This window comes from Varanus komodoensis, unplaced genomic scaffold, assembly GCF_004798865.1.
Source record: "Varanus komodoensis strain SLA01 unplaced genomic scaffold, ASM479886v1 scaffold18_1, whole genome shotgun sequence".
Taxonomy (NCBI): domain Eukaryota; kingdom Metazoa; phylum Chordata; class Lepidosauria; order Squamata; family Varanidae; genus Varanus; species Varanus komodoensis.
The window spans coordinates 2,898,175-2,920,539 of record NW_025335548.1 but is presented as its reverse complement, the minus strand read 5'-3'; the positions used below and the strand labels follow the sequence as shown (position 1 = coordinate 2,920,539).

General features: G+C 41.1%; 1 protein-coding gene across 4 annotated transcripts in view; it reads left to right on the top strand.

Moving 5' to 3' along the window:
- ZNF385B (zinc finger protein 385B) overlaps nt 1-22,365 on the top strand; it is a 100,960-nt gene that overhangs the window by 23,507 nt on the left and 55,088 nt on the right. For 3 of the 4 annotated variants that reach the window (XM_044427120.1, XM_044427121.1, XM_044427122.1), the window contains exon 2: nt 1,525-1,667. In XM_044427120.1, the coding sequence (XP_044283055.1) occupies nt 1,525-1,667 (143 nt within the window). Of the gene's footprint in view, nt 1-1,524; nt 1,668-6,337; nt 6,890-22,365 lie in introns of those variants that run through there. The other variant, XM_044427123.1, reaches the window with a different exon arrangement.

Sequence of the window (22,365 nt, the reverse complement as noted above, 5' to 3'; positions counted from 1 at the left end):
AAAATGAGAATTAAAAGTAAGGGTTAATATCAATCTCACCACACAGGGGTGAATCTCTCATTTTTCTCACCTGCTTAGACGCATGCTCAGTTTGGGACAGTTACTGCTGTGTTTTCCCAAGGAACACAGGCAAGGTTGTTAAAAGAACAAGATACTAGAATTAGCTGGGGTTTGATACCCAGAAGGGGTTGTGTGGAAGAAGTTGTAATTGTCAGTCTTGCAGCTGAGCTGGATAGGATGCAGGAAGCCAAAGGGGTGTAAAATTATGAACCAGCGACATTCATCTAGGCATCTGCCAATCTTGGGAACTTTAGGAAAGATGCTGGCACGATAGTTATTTTCATTCATCAGTTAGGAAACAGGTTTTCATGTATTAAGTAATCCTGTGTCAAGCTCTATTTTTACCCTCAGCTTTTGATCAGCATAGTAGTCCCTTGGTTTACAGCCATCCTTACTAAATAGGCTCTGGATCACTTGCTACAATTCTTTCCAAGTCAGAAATGTTGTACAGTTTTTGCCATTGTAGTATCTCTAGAGATTTCTTTCTAGAGCTCTGGAAAAGCCAAAATTAATCCCTGTTGACATACTAGCTGGCACTGATGGAAGTTATATGAAAACATCTGGAGGTGAGAAGTGTATGCAGACAAAGAAAAATCAAAATCCATCTTCAGAATAAAGGAGAAAATTCCATCTGTTTCAGGTTGCCATAAGAGACCTAAAATGGTAGTCTCATAGGCAACACTAAAGGTGCAATATAAGTGAGATACCCATTAGCCCCTGAACTCAGAGGCTTGTGGTCATCCTATGCAGTGTGGGGAGGAACAGTGGAGATAGCTGTTACCTCCCCATTCCTCCCTCTCTGCATTTTTGATAGACTTCTGCTTAGCTCTTCAAGCCGGGATGCTTCTCAGGGGGAAGGAAGGAGTCTGGAGCAACTTCAAGATTTCTTGTGTCCTGGCCTTCTCCTCTCCTTGCCCTTTCCTGCCCCTCCCCACCCTCTTTTCACCCCTTTCACAGAGAGTAGTCAAGACAGATATTTCTCTCCTGCCTGCAAGGGGGTGGTGGAGGAAGGAATTTAGAGCTCTGATCCTTCACTCCGAGATTGGCAAGCTGTCTCTAGACTTGGACCTGGGAACTTGAGTGATCCTAGGGTCCCCAGATGATGTTCAGGGATCAAAGGATATGGGCGAAGGATATAGCAAAGTATATGGGCTCCAGAGATGCCCATCCGTGAAACTTCAGCTTTACTTGAGCTCTGACATTAACCAGAATAGAAGCCTTCTTAGTATTTGCAGATGCGATTCAGACTCTTTACATCAGCTTTGCAGGATCAAAACTGTTCTGCCCATGTAGAATGGTTCTGTGCCCTCATGGGAAAATAGCTGTTTCACAATTGCACTAATGCTTACAACAGCTCTGTGGTACTTACTTCAGCCAGAATGCATTGGTGAAGGATGATGCTTACAATGTGGACTGGTATCTTTAAAAATCAAATCCTTATTTAAAATATTTTCCTGTTTGCAGGCAGTACGTGCCATACTACTACACTCCCCACCCTCGTTCGGACACCTACACTCATGATGCAGCCGTCCCTGGATATCAAACCGTTTGTGTCCTTTTCGGTGGACGGCAGCTCTGCTGTTGGACTTTTCCCAAATTTTAACACCGTAAGTAACAAACGTTGCAATTTCCCACCAGTTGTTCTTGTTCTTTGTTTTCTTCACTGTATAACACAAAGCACATTCCATGCTATTGTTTATGGTTATTCTAATTGCGGGTGGACAAGTGTCGCCATGAGCATTGTCAGTCCATGTGAAACAATATTTTAAATACATTCTATTTACTTAACTTTGTGTAGCTTATAAGAAATACAAAATGCTGTCCAGGGTCGTTTTTCTGCTTAAAATAAACCAAAGTTCTACCACAAGTATTACTTGTTTTATTTCTTTTGTGACATTATGAATTAGAAAGTCTCTAGGTTTTCATGATTTATTGTCTCCCATCAGCCTAAGCTAGAACCTACTGCTTCTAAATCCCTTTCTGCACCTATCTAGATGCCAGCTGTTTTCTTTCAGCAATTCTGTACAAAGACCAACAGACCATTTCCTTCCTGATGGATCCTAAAGTGATCTTGCCATTTCCCTTCTTTTTGGATTGCATTTTTGGGACTATGTCAATGAAATAGCAGGCAAGTTTTGACTCTTCCCATAGAGTATGGGTCTTTGCTGCTTATATGGTCATATTGAGACTATTAGGCTGGCTTTCTGCAAAGCATTTGCGTTTTTCTTGGGGAACATTGGTACTCTGGTGAGGGAGAGGCCAAGGAGAGAGAGGATATATGGCCTTGTGAGTACAGCAGTTGTTTTAGATGATGATATTTTAAATTGCATCCAACTCTACAATTCTATGATTTTATGTCTAACAAACCAGAGAAGTGTTTGTAGTTTGCCTGCTTCCATGTCAAATCCTAATAACTGTGCAGTTAATTCAGTGGCATAAGGTTTAATGCTGAGCCTTGCAACATTGCAAAATGAATGCATTTTACAGTTAACAAGTCATGTTTTCTGCATTAACATTAATGGGCTTTTGCTTCTCATCTCAAATCCAAGAACTCTCCTTAAACCAAGGAGACCTTCCAGGAGAACAATTGGAAGTTTAAACACCTGAGTGCTTTGAACAGGTCATCTCTCCCATTTTGCCCATGCAGTGTCACTGTACATCATTAGTGCCCTGACATTACAGTGGCCTCAGAGATGCATACTTTGTGCTAATGCTCTTCTCTTCCTTAAATGTGTTATGCTAATCCATCTCACATTTGTACATCCTGGTTCAAGATCATCTCACTTCTATTTAAGTATCTCTATTCAGCCATTTTCTCTGACCTGTTTTCCCTTTTGCTCACCTTGTCTCCATATTCTATTCTTTCTGTTTACCACCTCTGCTTAGTTCAGGTGCAGCATTTCTGCCTTATTGCTCACCTGTATCCACTTCACTCTGCTGCCCTTTGTATTTGAATTTCCACATCCACCATCTGCACTGCTCCATCTGTCTTCATCCAGATGAAGTACTGAAATGTTAGTCTTTGCTTTGGTTTTCTCTGTACCATCCCCTCCCCCTCATTTCTTGAATTTTTTGTCCCTTGTTTGTTATCTCTTTCATTTTAACTGTTTGTCTGTGAGTAGTGGTGGTTCTTTTTAGTCTCTGTGAAGCGTCTAGTCTCTCTTTAGAAGTTTAATCAATTGAGATTAGAATGTAGAAGTGATGAAAAACAGCTTCTGCTTGATCAGTTGTACTAACATTTGTATACACTGTTCATTTTGAAGGATGGCTCTAACTACTTCCCCCCATAGTAGTAAATGGTATTTCCAGAAAAGGGAAAAAAGCCATATTGTTTGGCTATTTTCGGCTGTTTTTAGCTTCAGAAAAAAGTATTTCACTTTTAAATCCTTCATTTTACGATTCAATTTCTTGATGCTCTAAAAATACATCCCAAATGTATTTCAAATCTTTTATAACAGCATGGTTCAGAGAATTTTCCTATAATCGTATATTGCATATGACTTAAAACCAATATCTAGTGTGTTTGCTGAACCTGTATTGCCATGTTCAGACAATTCAGCTGGGACCCATTCTGTAAATAACAAGCTCATACCAATAGAAATAAGAGTGATTTCAGGTCATTGTGTGGATAATGCTATCCAGTGAGTAAATAGAATTTGCTCATACATGTTAGTTTACAAGAGATGCAAAGTATTATAATTGTTGTTGTAATTTCAAGGAGAGGAAAAAAGAAATCTATTATCAGCTCTGCCAGACTTTGGGCATTGGCACTAATGCCAGTTGTTGCCTTTGTAAGGTTACACTCTGTGTTTGTGTGTGTGTGAGAGAGAGAGAGAGAAAACAAAAGAGCCTCCCTTATTATTTGTAAATAAATTCTGCTGACAGACCTTGTTCTGCAGTACAAAGTACAGTAAAAAGATGATGGGATAGCATTCCAATCTTGAAAACAAGAATAAGTAATACCTTTAAATATTAATGCATTCATTTCAAAGCAACAAAACCTGAGAATCTGATAATAAGTATGTGCGGTGCATTTATTTAAATTGAGCTGACATTCCAGGGACTGTTTCTTTTGTCTCTCTTTCCTACCTAAAAAAACAAAAAGCGTTGCTGGGTTTTGTCATGCACAGTGGTCTCACACTCTGTTTCTTTCAAGGGTGCAGGATACTTGATATGAGTCAGCAGAGTCCCCAACTCTTGGCACGAGCAGTGGGCAGGCGGAAACTAGCGATGCCATTCGTTTTCTTACTTGTTTTCTTCAAAATATAAGTTCCGGTGCATCATCATGCTTGTCTCAAAATTCTTCTCTTGCTCAGATTGTAACTTGAGCTGGAGAAGGATTCGCACTCGCTCCCTTGCCCATCCACTTACCCATCTTTTGTGCTCTGTTGGTGGTAGCGTAATAGGGGAAAGTCTCTTCCTACGCACTTGCTTTGCCATCCTTTGGCATGCTGGTACAGCAAGGAACCAGGTGCCAGGACTGCACCAAATGGGTAAGAGAGAAATGATTTCCTTCTGTTATGAAAGGAAAGGAGAGGCCTGGATGCTCACTGTGAGGACTGGAGGAGTGATAATACCCCATCTTGCTTACATAATACTCCCCCTTGCTTACATAATACCCCTCCTTCGTAGCCTGATGAGATCAGGCCATGACAGGGTCAAATCTCCTTGGAATAAACCAAGCTATTTTGTAAGTCTGAGGAAGAAATGTTATTTCCTAACTTTCCCAGGGGAGTTCATCTTATTGCTGTCTTTTAAGCTGCACATTTGGTCAGCAGGGTGTGTATCTGGGAAGCTGTCCCTTTAGCATGGATGCAGAGCCCATTACTTAGAGCCTTCCAAGTCACTGTGCTGCAGTGGTTAAGATCATGAAACTGGGACTCAGACGATCTGGGTTCTAGTCCCTGCTCAACCATGGAGCCAACTGGGTGACTTTGGACCAGTCGCGGACTCTTGGCCTAGTCTACCTCGCAGGGATGATGTTGTGGGGATAATATGGAGAGCAGCAGGAGGAGAATGATGTAAGCCACTTTGAGTTCTTTGCAAGAAAAATGGTGGGATAAAAATCTAATAAATAAATACAGCTCTAACAGCTGCACTACTGATGCTACACCACAGATCAAGGGTACCTGAGAGGCATCATCAGTACTCCCTCAAGTTGAGGCTCCATCTACTGTGCAGAATTACCTTGGATCATTTGTCTCTGAACTCTCAAAAGCAGTTCAGGAAAAGGAGAGACTGTTACCCATGTAGCACAGGGGGCTTCTGTCTGAAAAAGGTAGAGAGAGTTTTAATTAATTATTTAATTGTTAAATGTGCATGCCACCCACTAATCCAAAAGATACACTTTTATTTTTAAAGGTACAATATTTGAAGGTGTACTCAAGGTTCAGCCAAAATTTTGACCTAAATTCTTATTTCACCCACCTATGCCTTTTCCATGATGGTTTTGTGGGAATGTTTTCCCTTTTCTGACTAATCTGTTATTTGCAATCCTATAGGTAACATAATATGTAAATATTAACAGTCATAATTTTTTATCACTATTATTGTATGCATGTTTTTCCAGAAGGCATTTGATAGCAACAATATGGAGAAAGGCTTTTGAGTATATACAATTAACCAATGAGAAGGACTGTCAAAGATAGATTTAATATAATATTGCATATCACATACACCTACACAAATTTTATATATGAAATGTCCCAGTTTTTGAAAATCAGTCTTTACCAATGTTCAGCCACTGAGTTACAACATGCAGTAAATAATCTTGCTTCCTTTGGCTACAGTATTATTTATAACTTTATGGATTGCAAGACTTTTGTCTTTAATCTTTTCCATTTATATTTGGATCTGTTTTCTTTGTTTACACTTCAAGGAGCAGTCTTTCATTGATTTTCCTCCAAAATTAACTTTTACCATATATTTTCCAAAGGATGATGATTCATGGATTTTGCTGATGAAACAATAATAATGACTTTAGGAGAAGGATATACAAGTTTCCATAATGCATTGTGCAGTACAGGCTCAGATTTGCAGTTTAGAATTCTAGTACAATTTATTTATTATATGCCACCCCATAGCCCAAAACTCTGGGTGACTTACAGTAGAAACAATGACAACAGTACAGCAAATAATAAAATCCACTGAAAACAGAAAATCTGATACTCAATGTCACAAGAAGCACACAGCAATAAATTAAAGCAATGTTTTTGCTCTGTGTTTTTTTAATAAACTGATTTTTCAGTTTAGCTACTAAAACACCTGTTAGATTTAAAAAAAGTCTGTACCTGGTGCCAGAAGACAAGCAGCAATGGTGCCAAGCATGTCTCTTAACGGAGGATTCCCTAAGCGGACTGCAACCGCAGAGAAGGCCCTTCTCCCAGCCATTGTCCCCTTTATACCGCTAGCGGGCGGCTCTCGGAGGAGAACCTCCATTGATGATCTTAGTGAGCTGGCAGGGATGGATAGATAGGCTGTCGTGATTTAAAGTGTTACGAGTGTGTTCCTTTACCTGTTCATGAGTCTCAGAAGCAGGGAGTAAAAGGGGGAGGTGAGCGAGTGAGGTGATTGGTTGGTGACTGAGAGTGTGTGGGCGGAGCTTGGAAGTGCTTAAGTGGAGAGAAATGGATACTGTTGGTCACTCAGATGTCAGCACTTAATTGGAATCAGTCAGCCGTCTGCAGGAGCTGAAGCGGCAGCCTTCTCGTGCGAATCACAGATGGTGCTGTGGAAGGCCTTTAGGATTCATGAGGACAAAGGGAAGGAACCAGGATGAACATGGAGGACATCTGAGTGGCCAGAGAGAGTCAAATCCTAATATTGTCAGGTACTATAAGAGTGTATGAGACAGAAGCTGACAGAAACCTGAGTGCAGGACGGAGAGATTAAACAGATAAATAAAATAAGGACCAAAGTACATTCAGGAGAGAAACGAAGAGTGTTTGTGAAGGGAAAGCATGATACTGTATACCTCCGTCAGAAGTGATTATACTACATTGTTTTATTTACCAAGGAAATAAGTTACTGAACATCTTGAAACTAATAAGCTTCTTGTACAAATAAAGTTTTGTTTGTTTATTGTTGACTCAGTGTCATAGGCTGTTTGAATGCCAGCATTTTATCCCCAGGACCGTATAGTCCAATAAAGGAACCTTACAGCTTGGGCACAATACTGTGGGAAGTTAATTAATAAGATCTGGTATTCAGTTCCTGCTGCCAGTGTTGCATACCCAGAGAAAGTGAGAGAAATATCAAGAACTTAAAGACACGCCATATCTGAGCAAAATAGAGGCACGTAGTTGTGACATAGGAATTTCCTCAGATATTCTGGCCCCAAGCCATGATTGTAGGGCATATTTTATGTATGGATTTTAACATAACTTTCCCTCTAAAATATTTTGTTTTGAGGGCACAGTAAAATAGTGGTATAAATGTTAGCTCATAAAAAGTGGCATTTAAGCTTTCTAGTTCTGAACTGTTTTCTCAGGATGGCTGGCCTGCTGCTGATTCTACACAATTTCACTTTTCATTTCTGAAACTTTAACATTTTCCCTGAAAATTTTCCAAACCTGAAGATAATCAGTAAGCTCCCAGCCCCTGAAACTGAAACCATTAAATAATTTTGCCAACTTGAAATTGATGGATTTCAAGTCATGGATTTAAGTAAACTATGTGCAGAAAGAGAAAAATATTCCTGTATTGTGAACTCTTGTACAAACACTAGTGGAAAACCTCTTTGTTGCATTATATTGTGTGAGAAGCATATTGTATAAGGAAAACACAAACTGTATAAGGAAAACACAATCCTTATACAGTATAAGGAAAACAAAAACTGGTGAGCCCTTAAAAAGGAGAGAGTAAGACCTGGTACACTCTGGCACAAAAACTGTGCAAAACAGAATTTGGGGTTGCTTTTCACGTTGTCTCATTTATTACTTGTCACTTTTCCTTCAGTTGGAATTCCAAATAACAATATTCAGTTTCAATTAACAGTCTAATAATTTCCCCTGTAATGCTGCTCTGCTTCGTCGAAAACTTTAGAGCTGCCTTTGACCATGGGCTCATTTAGCTCAGTAGTAGCTAATCTGACTAGCAGCAGATTTCCAAGTTCCTAATCAGTGTCTCCTAGAGTCCCAGCCCTGCTGTATGAACTCTCTTTCTTTATAAACTGGAAATGCCAGGCACTAAACCTCGTGTCTCCTTCACACAACATGCAAGTTCTCCCACTATTCTCTTGGATTTTCCTTGACCAAAGAGGCTTTTCATTAATGAAGGACATCTTTGGATTCAAACCAGACTAAGAACGAAGGGGGGGGGGGGATAACTTTTCAGATTTCATGCTGCCCAACACATACAAACACGCACACACTATTCATAACCATCTGTGCATGTTGTGTTCCGTCATCCAAAATTAGGAATTTGGGATATACTCCTTGACTTTGTGCATCAGAATGGAGGGATCACACCACAATGTAAAAGTAGTAGGAATCTTTTTTGGTATGAAAATACAATACAGTACAAATCTGTGCAAATCCACACAATCCCACGAAGATACACTACAATGTGTATTTGCTTATAATTGGAGAACACTTTGTGTACTCTGTTATCCCATAGCAGTGGGAGAACAGGCTTTGCATTTACCTGGCAGCCTTAACTTTTGAGTTCTTTTGTTACTACCTGAACTGGTTTCTCTGTTTTAGACAAAAGAAAGTAAACACTGCACTCAGCAGGAGAAAAGCTAACTGGCCTCTGTGTGTGTTTCCTCACACAAGAGAGAGAGAGAGAGAGAGAGAGAGAGAGAGAGAGAGAGAGAGAGAGAGAGAGAGAGAGAGAATGCACATTTTTTGTGTCTTGCTCTAGTTTATTTTCTGAAAGGCCCACTGTAATTATTTGTTCACTTTGTAACTTTTACACTATAGTTAATCCTCTTACTCAGATAACCTTTTGCTTGTCTTCCATTTTTTTCCCTGCTCATGAAAGACAGAGCTCTGGAGAACTTGCCTTTATTCTATAAAATGGGTTACAGATGTGTTGTGTATGAAGTATGTTGGGATAAAATGGAAAAAATACATAAAGAAGGAAATAGTGGAAATCTTAGATCAGTCTTTCCCTACCTGGGGTCCTTCAGATTTTGTTGGACTTCACTTCTACTGACATGAGCCACAATGGTCAGGAATGCTGGAAATCGTAGTCTAAAATATCTGGCAGGCAGAAAACGGAGAAAGGCTGTCCTGGATATGTACAGATGTTTTTAAATCTAGTGCCATAGAAATTGGGCAGCTGGTGCTTTAAGGTACTTCAGGTTTTTTATGCCCCTTGGTGACTGTGTATGCAGCTCCTTCAGGAACTGCTACTTCAAGGTGATTCTTCAAGGAGTAACAAGAAGGGTGCTTTGACTCTCTCTCTCTCTCTCTCTCTCTCTCTCTCTCTCTCTCTCTCTCTCTCAGGGAGGGAGGGAGGGAGGGAGGGAGGGAATTCATTTGTGACTGAGAAGGCACATTCTGGCATCCTTGGTGGGTCCTGGGAGATTCTCATCACCTGGTTTATGTTCTGTTTTATTAGCAAGTCCTGGTCATAACCCGTGTTTGATTCTGACTTACTTGAACAAGCTCTGTGTAATGATTTAAAGTGTTGTGTGTGTATTCCTTTAAATATTGGCAAGTTTCCGAGGAGTGTGGGGGCGGGGAGGGGCAAGTGAGGTGATTTGGTTGGTGACTGATAGTGTATGGACAGAGCTTGGAAGTATGTTAGGAGAGAGAAATGATATTTTCAGTCCTTCCTGGTTGTGGTCAGTCAGCCACCTGCACGAGCTGTAGAGGCAGCTTTCGTATTAGAAGCCCAGATACAACTGTGGAGGGCACTTGAGGTACAGAAGGAAAGAAAAGGAAGCAGAAGACTTGCGGGATGCATGAGCCATTAGGGAGAGTCACAGCCAGATATTGCCAGTATTATAAGGTCTGAGAAACAGAAGGTGGCAGGAACCTGAGTGCAGAGTGGAAAACCTGAACTGAGACAGAATAAAGATGGTTTCGAAGTGCATTCAGAAGAGAAGTGAAGATTTGAGAGTGAGGAGTGTTCGGGAAGGGAAGGAGTGAGATACCTCAGTCAGAAATTGTTATTATTATACATTGTTTTATTCACCAAGGAAATAAGTTACTGAACATCTTGTAACCATTATGCTCCTTGTACAAATACAGTTTTATTTTGTTTATTGTTAACTCAGCAGCAAAGGCTGCTTCAATACCACCATATCATCCTCAGGACTGCATTGTCCAACAAAGGAGCCTTATAGCTTGGGCACAGTACTGTGGGAGGTTAATTAAGAAGATTCGGAATTAAAATTCCTAGTGGCAGTATTAAATATCAGGAGAGTTAAAGACAGACTACATCCAAGAAAGGGCAGAAGCATACCTGTGCCACCATAGTTTAAACAAACTAGAGTTCTTTCAAGTGTACATATAAGTAGGAACTCTTTAGTTTATAAGCAGAAGCACTGAAGAAGGAAGGGGAAGGCACCTACTTGCATTCATAACACAAAAACATTGTTTATCCCAAAATTGTTACGATATGACGGATACTAGCAGCTTTGTTGTTATTGCTACATGTTGAAAAATGATGTGGGAGTCGGTATGTAAATATTGTCCTACAGTCTGCTGACCATTCCAATTTAAGCTCCATCCTGTATATGTTACTCCATTTTTGTTGGATATAGAGTTCTTTCCTACCTCAATCACAAATAATGTGAATCTTAATTAGAGATACCTTAGAGCCTTTATTTGGCCCTAAAGGTAAAGGTTTCCCCTTGATGTGAAGTCCAGTCATGCCTGACTCTAGGGGGCGGTGCTCATCTCCGTTTCCTGGCCGAGGGAGCCAGCGTTTGTCCGCAGACGGTCTCCGTGGTCATGTGGCCGGCATGACTAAACACCGAAGTGCACGGAACGCTGTTACCTGCCCACCGAAGTGGCACCTATTTCTCTACTTGCATTTGCATGCTTTTGAACTGCAACGGGAACTCACCCCGTTGTGCAGATTCGAACTGGTGACCTTTCGATCAACCAGCCCAGCAGCACAGTGGTTTAAACTACTGCGCCACCTACAGTCCCTTTATTTGATCCTAGAGAGTAACATTTTCATTAGAAGCTTTCAGTATTTTCGTGATATATCATTGCAGTAGACGTATGTAATGAATATAATGCAAGTTTTCCCATAATCTGCTTCAAACAAGACACTGGTGTGTAAAAGTACTTAAGTGTTATGGCCAAGGGCCGTATGTAATGGGTGCTTAACCTGTGTACCAGCTAAAATGTGGTGAGTATTCAAACAAGGCCACTCAGCAGTGAGAACCGGAGACTGCACTCTCCCTCTGCCATTTGCACTTGAAAATGGGGCAGCATCCAAGACCCCATTGTCTCTGACTAGAAGTACCAACCAGACCATCCTGTTGTGATCTGCTCTGTTGATCTCGAGCCTGATCCTTTGGCACATTTCCTTGCTGCCAAATCCTGCATTGACAGTACTTGTCCACTAGCACAGCTGATGTCTGCCAGAGAAATGACTGACATGATGCTGTACACATAGGCCCAAGTGACTGGGGTTAGAGTTGCTTTAATGTGATCCAGGGAGTGGATCTGTTTTGGCTCAGTTTGTTTGGAATTTTGCCTGCCCAGTCCCAGGAATTTGCAGAAGTTAACAATACTTCATGCTAACTGCATCCTATAAAAGGGAGTATAATACTAAATGATAAATACATTGCTATTACTCAATACCAGCCCAATTAAAAAGATCTTGCATCTCTTATCATGATGCTGTACTGACTCTGGACCTGAGTGATAAGGAAGCAGTTAGTGAGACTGGAGGGTCTGAGAAACTGCCTGTTGTAATTACATCATTCTCACTTGAATTCTTTACCCATCAGTTTATCTGCATACTGCCTTCAATTGTTTTCTGTGATATCATATATTTTCGTTTTAGCAAGGGGACACCCTTTAACATCACAAAGGTGTGTGAACACTCTCTCGGTCTTGCTGGCTCATTCGCTTGCTTGCTGGCTCATGCTCGCGCTCTCTCTCCCTCTCCCTCCCTCTCTCTCTCTCTCTCTCTCTCTCTCTCTCTCTCTCTCTCACACACACACACACACACACACACACACACACACACACATCCTTTTGAAAGTGAGAAGGTGGGAAGGGAAAGTTTGGTAAGTAGAATGCATGTGCCCAGCAATGTCTTTCTGACTTGGATTTGCATCTCTGCTTTTTAAGCTCAGAAATGTTCAGTTGTATTCAGATTCAGCTGTGATCTTCAGTAATCTGGTAGAAACAAAAGTCCTGTGATTTCAGCTGAGTAACTCTTCTGGATGGTTTTGAAAATAGAGAATATGAGCAATGCAGTAGACTGGGTTGGATCACCCTGAGGTTGCCAGTCTTCCCACCCTAACCCTTTCTAAGGTTTCGTAATGCTCTGTAGTTTTCGTTTCAAGTGACCAACACTCTGGCTTGTTTGTCAACCCTGACAAATTTTTTAAAAATTATTTTCCATAAACTTGTTCAAAAAGGAAAGAAAAGTTTTGTGCACAATGTGCAAGTTTATGTACATATGTGCATAGGAATTCAGATAATTAAAAATAAGCCTGGTTAAATACAGGTCTGTAATGCTTCTGCAAATGTGTACATTCATAGTGGACCATGCAGAGAGAACAGGGAAACCTAGTATTTGGTGTGCTTCTGTTTTCCAAATTGAAATAATTTACTGTATGTTGATTTTGACAAGGTTATGTCTTGTAGGTAGCACATTTCCAAATAAATGTGTACCTTCAGTAAACTAGAGAATTTTGAGAATGTGTCCAACAAGCCTCTTGAGAAGATGTGGACCAGAGTTTAGGTATATAGTGGATTCATGTTGACATCTGCTGGCGGTTAAAGAGGATTTTAGAAAAACAGACTGCTCTGACTGTTTCAGAAGATTGTAGTGGCTTATTACTGTCTGCTTCTTTTAGCAACACAAATGTCTTGAATGGCTGCCACTTAAGACACTTGGCATGAAATTAAATTTCTGTTGGAGGCATCAAACCAACTAGGCAATTATCTGAAATTCACATGGGCAATAATGAGCTTCTTAAAAAGAGATGTGCTTGGGCTCCAGCAAGATCGGAACTTATCTCTTGTGTTCCAGAAAGACAGGCCTGGTCCCTACTATAGACATGATGTTTGCGTGTCACAGCAACCATAAACCTTGATGGACTGGTCATTGTGCAGACAATTAGGGTGTATCCAACAGACACCTGGGCTAATTATGCATTGTTGGTCACTCCCTCCCCCATTGATCCTGGCATAGTATCCCCCAAAACATCAAGGGAGAATCAGGTTGTTTCCATAATGCTTGCCATGGTTGTGAGTCATGTCAGGCTCACCATGGATTTCTGGCATTTAAACTTTTTTCCTGCGGGGAGTACAAAATCCAGCTATCAATCGGCTTTCACAAAGCCTGCTTTGACACCTGTGGACTGTCCACAATGGCACCTTGGAGTTGCGGCCTGAATGACATTGCTGACTGACATCTTTAGAATTCTTTCCTAATTTTCACAAATATTTCATAAAGTGTTGTTATTTTTATTTGTACTCAAACTTGCACAATTGTGGACATCCAGAGTTTTGCAGCTGCAGGAATGGGGAACTTTGGGTTAGCAATATGCAGGAGAGTGCCTGCTGGCAAATTTAACAGGTACCCCTTTGGCATTGCCTTATAGTGACTTTAGATAAGCTTTTGTTCTCCTTTGGTTCCATTTAAAAGCTTCAAAAGACAAGCTGCCAAATGTAACCAATGGTGCAAATGATCTGAGCTTGCAAAAGTGAAGTGGAGTGGATTTTTTACCCCCTTTGCATTAGGATTCTCTGTTCATGGGGTAGGAGGGTTTGGACTCAAGAGTCCTAGGAGTGCTGTTACTTTTTCACCTGCTCCTAAGATTCAGCCAGCCCAGGAACATGCAAAAGTGCCAGCTATCCCATTTACTGTCAGAAGTAAAGCTCCACTTTTAAAGTGGGATTTAGAAAGAGTTGTTTAAAAAACTGTAAGCCAAAACTGGCTTACGATTGCAACAGGATGGGTTAGTGTGACGTGCAAATACCCCCTTAGGCTCAGAGTTTCCTTATTGTTACTTTCTATGTAATCAGATGTAAGCCCTGGCTCTTAGACTGGATCTATGGTCTGGGTATTAATTAATCCCTGAACATTAGAGAGAATAGTCAGCTTCTGGTTGGCCAAGAGTAATAGAAAAATCTGCCTTGTGTGTGCCCAAGGATAGGAAAAGGCTGTTTCATTGCATCTTAAGGCTGATTCTTTTTTTTAATCATCCAAAAGACTACCCACCTTCTTTAGGCTGCTTTTCAGCAGCTGAGGATAAACCAGTTGAAAGTGCTTGAATAAGAGGCAGATGATAGAATTGTGGTTTGTGTCTTAGCATATTTTAAGAGAAACTCTATAGACATTGAACTGTCAGAATAGTTACAGATGTGAGTAAGGTTTAGAAGAAAATCCGAATGTCATGGGCAAGGTGTTAAGCAGGCTGTCATGAGGTAAGTTCAAATTGTGTTAGAAATCAAAATGTGTCAACATTGTTACATTGGTGGACACAAGGTACTTTGGCATATCTATAGCTAACTTGTCAAACTGAATACTGACAAATATATTTTAGTATTAAGGTTTCACTAAACAAAATATATCCATTCCTGTGAAAATGAGGCTATCTACATTTCTAATATGCACAAGGTGAGTGCTGTTTTGAAAAAAAGATTCAACTAAGTTGATAGACTAAAACATTTGATTAAATTGGGTGCAAGATTCTTTTATAAGGGGGGTGCCTTCTTAACATTTCTTCAGGGAGATCCTAGATACCCAAGTACCCCTCTAGAGAATTAGATATAAAGGATACATGAGAATCGATCTTTTCCACACTCCAGGTATGCACACACCAATACTCAGTGGAGAGGATGGACAGTCCAAGCAAGCGTGTTTCCTATACTGCTGCTTTTCCTTCTTCATCCTTCAGGTAAATTTATAGGCCCTGATATGAGCAGGGGAAAGGGGACAACAGAGTGCTGGTCCCTTACATGTCAGGCTGAGCAGGAATCAACGATGAGGCTCTTTTCAGTTGTTCAGTTCCTCACAGCATAGTTATATGGGGAGAGAGGCCAGTGTTGGCTGTGAGACTATCCTGTTATGCTTGGCCCCATCGTGTACATCGGCCTGCTGTGGCCAGGCCCACTCCTTTTGGAGTGGGGGATGTATGAGTGCAAGTAAATCATCAGGGGGCTTCTGTGCAACTTGCACTGGAGATCAGAAAGAAAGCACAGTATACTGAGGTGCCTGGAAACAAATACTGGCAGTCGTTTTGATCTCAGTAGGATCCATTCCCTTTTTCAGCTGTATGTGATGCAGACACTGATGCAGTTTACCTTATGTAGTAGTTCAGAACTATTTGGATAACGTTTTGATTGCTTAATTTTCATTATATTTGAAGTCTGTATTACCTCCTTGAATATATTTTGATATACAAGATGGGGAAATGAATAATAAAAGCAGCTTTTAGAAATCTTGATCATATGCAGTTATGAAGTTAACAGGAAGTCTTGCCTAAAGATGAATGATAATCTGAATATCAGGCTCTGAAGAGTTTAAATTTCAGTACTGTTGGTGATTTTACAGAAGGAAAAAAGTTATACTCCTGGATGTTCCAGGGTAGATTAATTTAAATCAAGCCAATTTAAATTGCCAAGAGAAAAGACTAATTTAAATCATCAATTTAAATCAGTGTTACCATTAGTATTTCCTTATCTCCTAGGGAAAAGAACACAATAATTGATTGGTCGAACTATGAAGACGTGTTGATTTGCACTTCTTCATAAATGGTAGGAACATAGTCAAAATGTTTGTTCAAGCCGTCTGCATGTTTATTATACCACATTCTGTCACCTTTACTCAACTGTGCTTAAATTCTGTGCAAATCACTTCCACAAGTTAGTTGTTACTAATTTAAGCTCCATTGAGTTAAATGTGACTAATCTGAGCTGGATTGTTGAAAAATGGTTTAATGCCTTACATACAAGAACACTGAACAAGACTATTCAATTAAAGACTGTGCCCAAAATCTTACAGAAGCAATTTGCAAGGTTTAGTAGTTCTAAAGCAGATTTGAATTTCCTACTAAAATGGAATATGTTGGCCTGTGTTGTTTGGTAAAAGAAGTTTTCATAACTTGAGAACTAAGTATGCAGCAGAGCTTTAGTACATACTTGAAACAGCTAATAAAGGACCACCAGATAGACCTAGAGCTTTTCTAGACAGTTTTTGATTGAGTGCTTGCTATTTCTCACTCATAAGTGTTTACAACTTCACCCTCCATTTAGCTCCTGTGTTTTAAAAACAGTTTTGCAGTGGGTGGGTTTGGAGATGGGAAAATCCAGTATCTGGGGGAATTATTTAACGAATTGCAACTCCTCACTAGTGTAGTAGTGTTGTTCCACTATACCATAGCACTGCATAGAAGTTACATAGTGGAGATTATGAAAAGTAAGGGAAAAGTAACTTTATGTAGAGATCTGATAGTGACTCTGCAACAAATTTAGAAGTAACATAGAAACAGAGTGAGTCAGAAGGGGTCTCCCGGGCCATCTAGTCTGACCCTGGCTCCAGCCGGCTCTGCTCACGACATGCCCACCATGTGCATGTCCAGCCTATCTTTGAACACCCCCACCGATGGGGCCTCAACGACCTCTTGTGGAAGCCCATTCCACACCCTCAGGGTCCTAACTGTCAGGAAGTGCTTCCTGGCATCCAAATGGAACCTTGGCTCCCTGAGCTTTGCTCTGTTGGAGCACGTCCTGCCTTCCTCTGCAGGGGAGAACAAGTCTCTACCCATCTCCATGTGACATCCCCTCACATACCTGTATGTCGCCAACAGATCCCCTCTGAGTCTCCTCTTCTCTAGACTGAGGAGACCCAGTTCCCTCAGTCTCGCCTCATACTCCATCCCCTGCAAACCGGCCACCAACCTTGTGACCCTACACTGCACTGACTCCAACCTGGCTATATCCGTTCTGTAATGAGTGGCCCAAAACTGAGCACAATACGCCAGTTGCGGGCGCACCAGAGCCGTATAGAGTGGTAGTAATACCTCTCTCGATCTAGAAGCCACACTTCTGGCTATGCAACCAAGGGTGGTGTTCACCTTCTTGACCACTGCATAAGTACATACAGTAGGTTCATCAGCCTAGTCTAGAAAAGTCCTAGTAAAAGATCCTGGTGAAATAAGCGTTCAGAAGTGGACACCAACACGTGATGAGCCCCACCCTACAGGAATAAGCCCATATTAATAATTACAGTGAATTATTTGTGCAGTGTTTACAGTGCTGGAATTTTTATAATGCTCCAAAGGCAGACATGGTTTATTCCTTTCCTTAAAAAGCAGCAGTGCATTTGTTTGATGGTCACAGATTCACATTATAAGTATGTAATATTCACATTATAAGTATGTAATATAAGTACAGCATAGGCTTGGGCAGAACATGTTTGCACTGAATTAGAATTTAATCTTCAAGCATTGCTTTTAACAAGGAAATAATATCCAGAATTAGATTTATAGAAATGCATATTCATGTACCTTTTAGAATGTCATTAAATTTAAGAATAAAGAGGTCGGGAGACAAGCAGAAGCGTGGTCATGCCTGGCTTGTAGGCCTCCCATTGGATCTAGTTGGCATTGTGGAATCAGATGCTGGGCCAGTATATCTCCTTTTAGGCTCATATTCTAAATCCTAATATTGCTTAATATCAGATACAGTGATTAGCTGTTCTAGTCCAAACAGGAGGCGTAACTTACACAAATAAGAATTCTTTATATAAAAATGGACAGTGGTTGCAAAATCTGGCTTATGCATTGATGTTATCATACCAGCTTGCCCACCTGTTACTTTCAAAAATGTGTGTATAGGAAAGATCAAAGTGAGATTAATTTTAATCTTGCTTTACCTGTAGAACTTGCTTACACTGCGAACTGTGTGAATGGTATGTTTTCCCAACAGCTAAAACATTCAGAACAGAGTGAGTGCTGGGTTAAATGCCTGCCAGTACAGTTTCAGCTAAATAGTCCACAGTGATTAGTATCTGACAAACTGTGGAGTTTTTCTGAACAGCAAACAACAACTTAACGCCAACAGATTACACCAGTTACTCCTCCTGGCATGTTTAATTCTGTTCTGCAATCCAAGATCAGTTTACACAGCACTGACCTTCTTGCAGGCAGGTACTATTTTGCTATGCAAACATGCTGTAATCTACCTCTGCTTTCCCATGCATTTAAAGTATATTAATTGTTAATGCTTATCCTTCTTGAAGAGCAGACAGCGTTCAGTTCTCCAGTTTGGGAAAGAACATTGTTTGCTCTCACAGGAGTCTTGTGCTCAGCCTCTCGGGGCTCCATCAGCCGTATTGTTTGTGTCAGTTTATCCTGGCGCTGTTTGCAGTTGGAGATAGAGATTCACATCACAGCCTGTGTTGCATGATGGTGTCGCCTTTTTAATATTAACTACCAACTCCCTGTTATTAATGCTGTGGATTATTATCTGGAAATCTCAGGAGGAGCATTGCTGGATCTCCAAACTGTTCTACGGACAATAGTGTTTCTTTCTGCTGCTCCTTTTCTACTGGTGCCAGCACTTCAGAAGGTTCAGGTACTTTGCATCACTGCAATAGTTGTTATTGCTGTTTGTAGTGATTAGCCGTTTAATTGTAGGGGCACAGGCTATTTTAAAAAGCACAGTGCGTTTGAGAAGCTACCTGCCAATACAGAATATGCTGCATAAGTGCAGCACGATATGTGCTACATTGCATGCTAACCCAAGTGGCTGAATGTAATGGTGTGATAGGAATTTGACAGTATTAGTTAAGAAATGCCTCTGGTATTTACATATGTAAATTGAAAAACCTTCCTTCGGACAAGCATTGTGTGTAGCTATTTTGTACATGGCTGACTTTACAAACTGCGGCTTTAAGAGCAATATTTAACATTGATGTGAATTGTTTGAATGTGCAACCATTTCTGTGCAGTTTTGGAAAAGGAGTGGTCAAGATTCTATTCCATGTAGTGCATGCTTTGGTTGAATAGAAATAGTAATAAAGAACTTGTTCTCTTGGCATGCTGTTAATACAATATATTACTTTAAGATCCAGCCTTATATTTTAGAGCTACTGGCTGAGGGACTATAGAATTTGCTGAAAGCCTGGCAGAATGCCAGATATGCTAGGAGGACCCTTTGCCCATGGAACTGTCCTGCCATCAAAGATACACCAGTGGAATGTTTGTTACAGGCAGACTCATGGGCTGGATGCTGGAAGGAGCACACTTGCGCTATATGTTGTACTCCTTCAGTGTACAGCCATAACCCCATCAGTGGTACAACTTTACACCAGTCTAGGACCTCAGACAAAGAATTGGCTTTGCTGGGTCGGAGTGAGGGAAAACCTGAATGTGCTGCTATATGAAACATTAGCGGTACACTTGATACAATATAGATGCAGTCAGGTGCACCTGAATTCCAATTCAAACCAAATTTGCATGGTAGTAATTCTTACTGATTTCCCTAATGGCCTCATTTGTGTAATTGCAGCAGGGAAGAAAGGATGCACGCGGCACACTACAGTCACAGAAAAACTTTTCCGGTGAATACTTTTTTTCTGTTGCAAAACAGGATTCAGTCAAAATTAAACACCCTTCAAGTCCACATGAGATAGGGAACCTCCCTGATAAAGAACAGACTGCCTTTGAAAATGTTGGGTGTATCGGAAGTGTTGGAAATGTGTATTGGAGCTCTGAGACTTAGATAAAATTGTATCTTAAATCTGTAGGGAGTTTGGCAACTAACGAAACTTAGATCGCAAGGTTTTCTTATTTCATCTTTTGTCTTCAAAGAAGAAGCTAAAGCAGAAAGATGTGGGGGGTACATTGAGAGAAATAAGGAAAACAGAAAGTAAGGAATAAGAAAGATTCAGTTCTGGCTAAGAGATGACATTTTGCATAGAATCATGTTATCTGCATATGGGATCCAAGTCCTCCAGAGACCTTGAGTTTGGGGCAAAAGTACATTTGTGAATTTGGGAAAATGCTGTGGGCACCACCACAAAATGCCTAATCTGTAGATCACCACTTTGGTGCCTGCCTGTTTTGCCTATGAATCCTAGGCTGCATCTCATTCAACAAAAACTTTGTTTTGTATCTATTGAGCACCTCGATGTCTGTTTAACAAAGGTTTGGCTAAGTCAACTGATTGCTGGAGGTGCAATACATTTAGTGCTTCTTTTAAGCATACATTTAGGTAATGTCCAGTTCTTGCTTCCTTTGAGGAGGAAATTGTTACACAGATAAATTTTGCACTGGAACAGTTTTAAATAGATATTAATGTACAGTCTTTTTTAATATATTTACCTGCTTCATGGAAAGTAACAGATGGAAGGGGAAATTGATTCTCTGTGTCCTTTTGGCAGCTAAAAGAGTGATATTACAAAAGTGGGTGGATAAATACCTCCAGTAATGCAGTAAATTGAAGATCTTACAACACATTCAGTCTATGAACAGGTGGCATATAAACAACAACTTCAAATTAATACTTATTTGGATATTTGTCTCGTTCCTCTGCTGGAGGACTCATCCTCCAAGGAGGAACTTGAATTCGCAGAGACCGATGCCATTGAACCATCCATTGTTGCAGATCCAGCTCTGTTACAAAGAGATGAATTTTTCCTGAAAGCAGAGGTTGAACAATCACTTGGTTCCTGGTAATGCAGAAAGCCAGTAAAACTTTCTTGCTTCAAAAGAAGTGAAAACAATTCCTCAAGAGTATGTTTCTGACAGGATGTTCTGATGGATCATGCCTGAGCCTTGGGTGGAGCTCAGCAGATGCAGATTTTCAAAACCTTCAGGTCATACATAGCTAGTGCTGGAGACGCCATTCTTCAGTTCTAGTGCCTACTACCTTGTTGCTCATACCTTGTGTTGCTGATTGATACTCTGTGCTACTAACCCTTAGATTCTCATTTGCCCTTGCTTCTGGATTGTGTATATACCTGACCACTCCATCATATTTCTGACCTCTGCTTGTCTTTAACCACACCTGTCTGTCTGTTTCTTTACCTGACTGAAATATTGGTGCCTGGCCATTTACCTATATTATAACCTTGCTTTCTGGATTGTCTTAACACTCAGAACTGCAGCCAAAACAAAGCAGTTTGCTTCCAGCCCTCTGCAAAATAAAGGCTGCACTGCAAGAAAACCAGGAAACCTCAGGAAACAGCTGAACTAGTTCACTGCCAGTGTAACTGCTTTTCAAACCCAGCTAAGCCAGCTGTAGGCACCACAGCAACTTCTATGTATGCTTTCCATGCAGAAGTGCCAGGTTGTACACCCAGAAAAAAGATGACTCGGTAGATTACTTTCTTTAGGAATTGTGTCTGCTGCTTCCACAAGACACTGTTCCAGGGTGGTTGCTTCAGACTCTGTATGTGAACTGGAAGAAGAGGCAGGGTTGGAATGCTTCACTGACTTTCCAAGGGAAGTGAGCTGTGAGATAAGCCAAGCTCTACTGCATGGGTCCTCAAACTACGGCCCGTGGGATGGATCCGGCCCACGCTGCTGCCCCCCCCCCACATGTGTGCTTGCAGCGCGGGCAGGAGGCAGTGGCTTGCTCGCTCTGAGATGGTTTCAGACTCGTCGGGAGATCTCCGAGTGAGCGAGCCGCCACTGCACGCGCCAAACACCACCTCACGCACACCCGACGATGCCTCACCGGCCCACGCACCCAGCCCTCCCCTCCTCACTGGCCCATGCGTGTAGCTGCCACCTTTCAGCTGGCCCCCTATTGAAAAAGTTTGAGGACCCCTGCTCTAGTGAGAGAGCATCTCTGATTTGGGGAACACTCTGTGGAACCGAGTGAGGTCTTAGGAATATAATGTAATGAACCCAGTGGTTCAATGTTGGTTGAGCAGACCAATTAAGTAACATCTGGTATTCCTGCTGTTTGGCCCAAAAGCAGTACAGACGTCCCTGAGGGTAGAGCCAACGCCTCCATCATTTCGTTAGCAGTACCCAGGAAATCTGGCCCTTAAACATATCTGAAAGTCTCCTACTTCACCAAAAATCAAACAATATCCTCAAAGTAGCACAGCTGGCTATATATGGTGTGATTCCTGCTCTTTCCTGATAGTGAGCATGTGTACAACACTTGTGCATACACACAAAGTTCATAATGTACAGGAAAA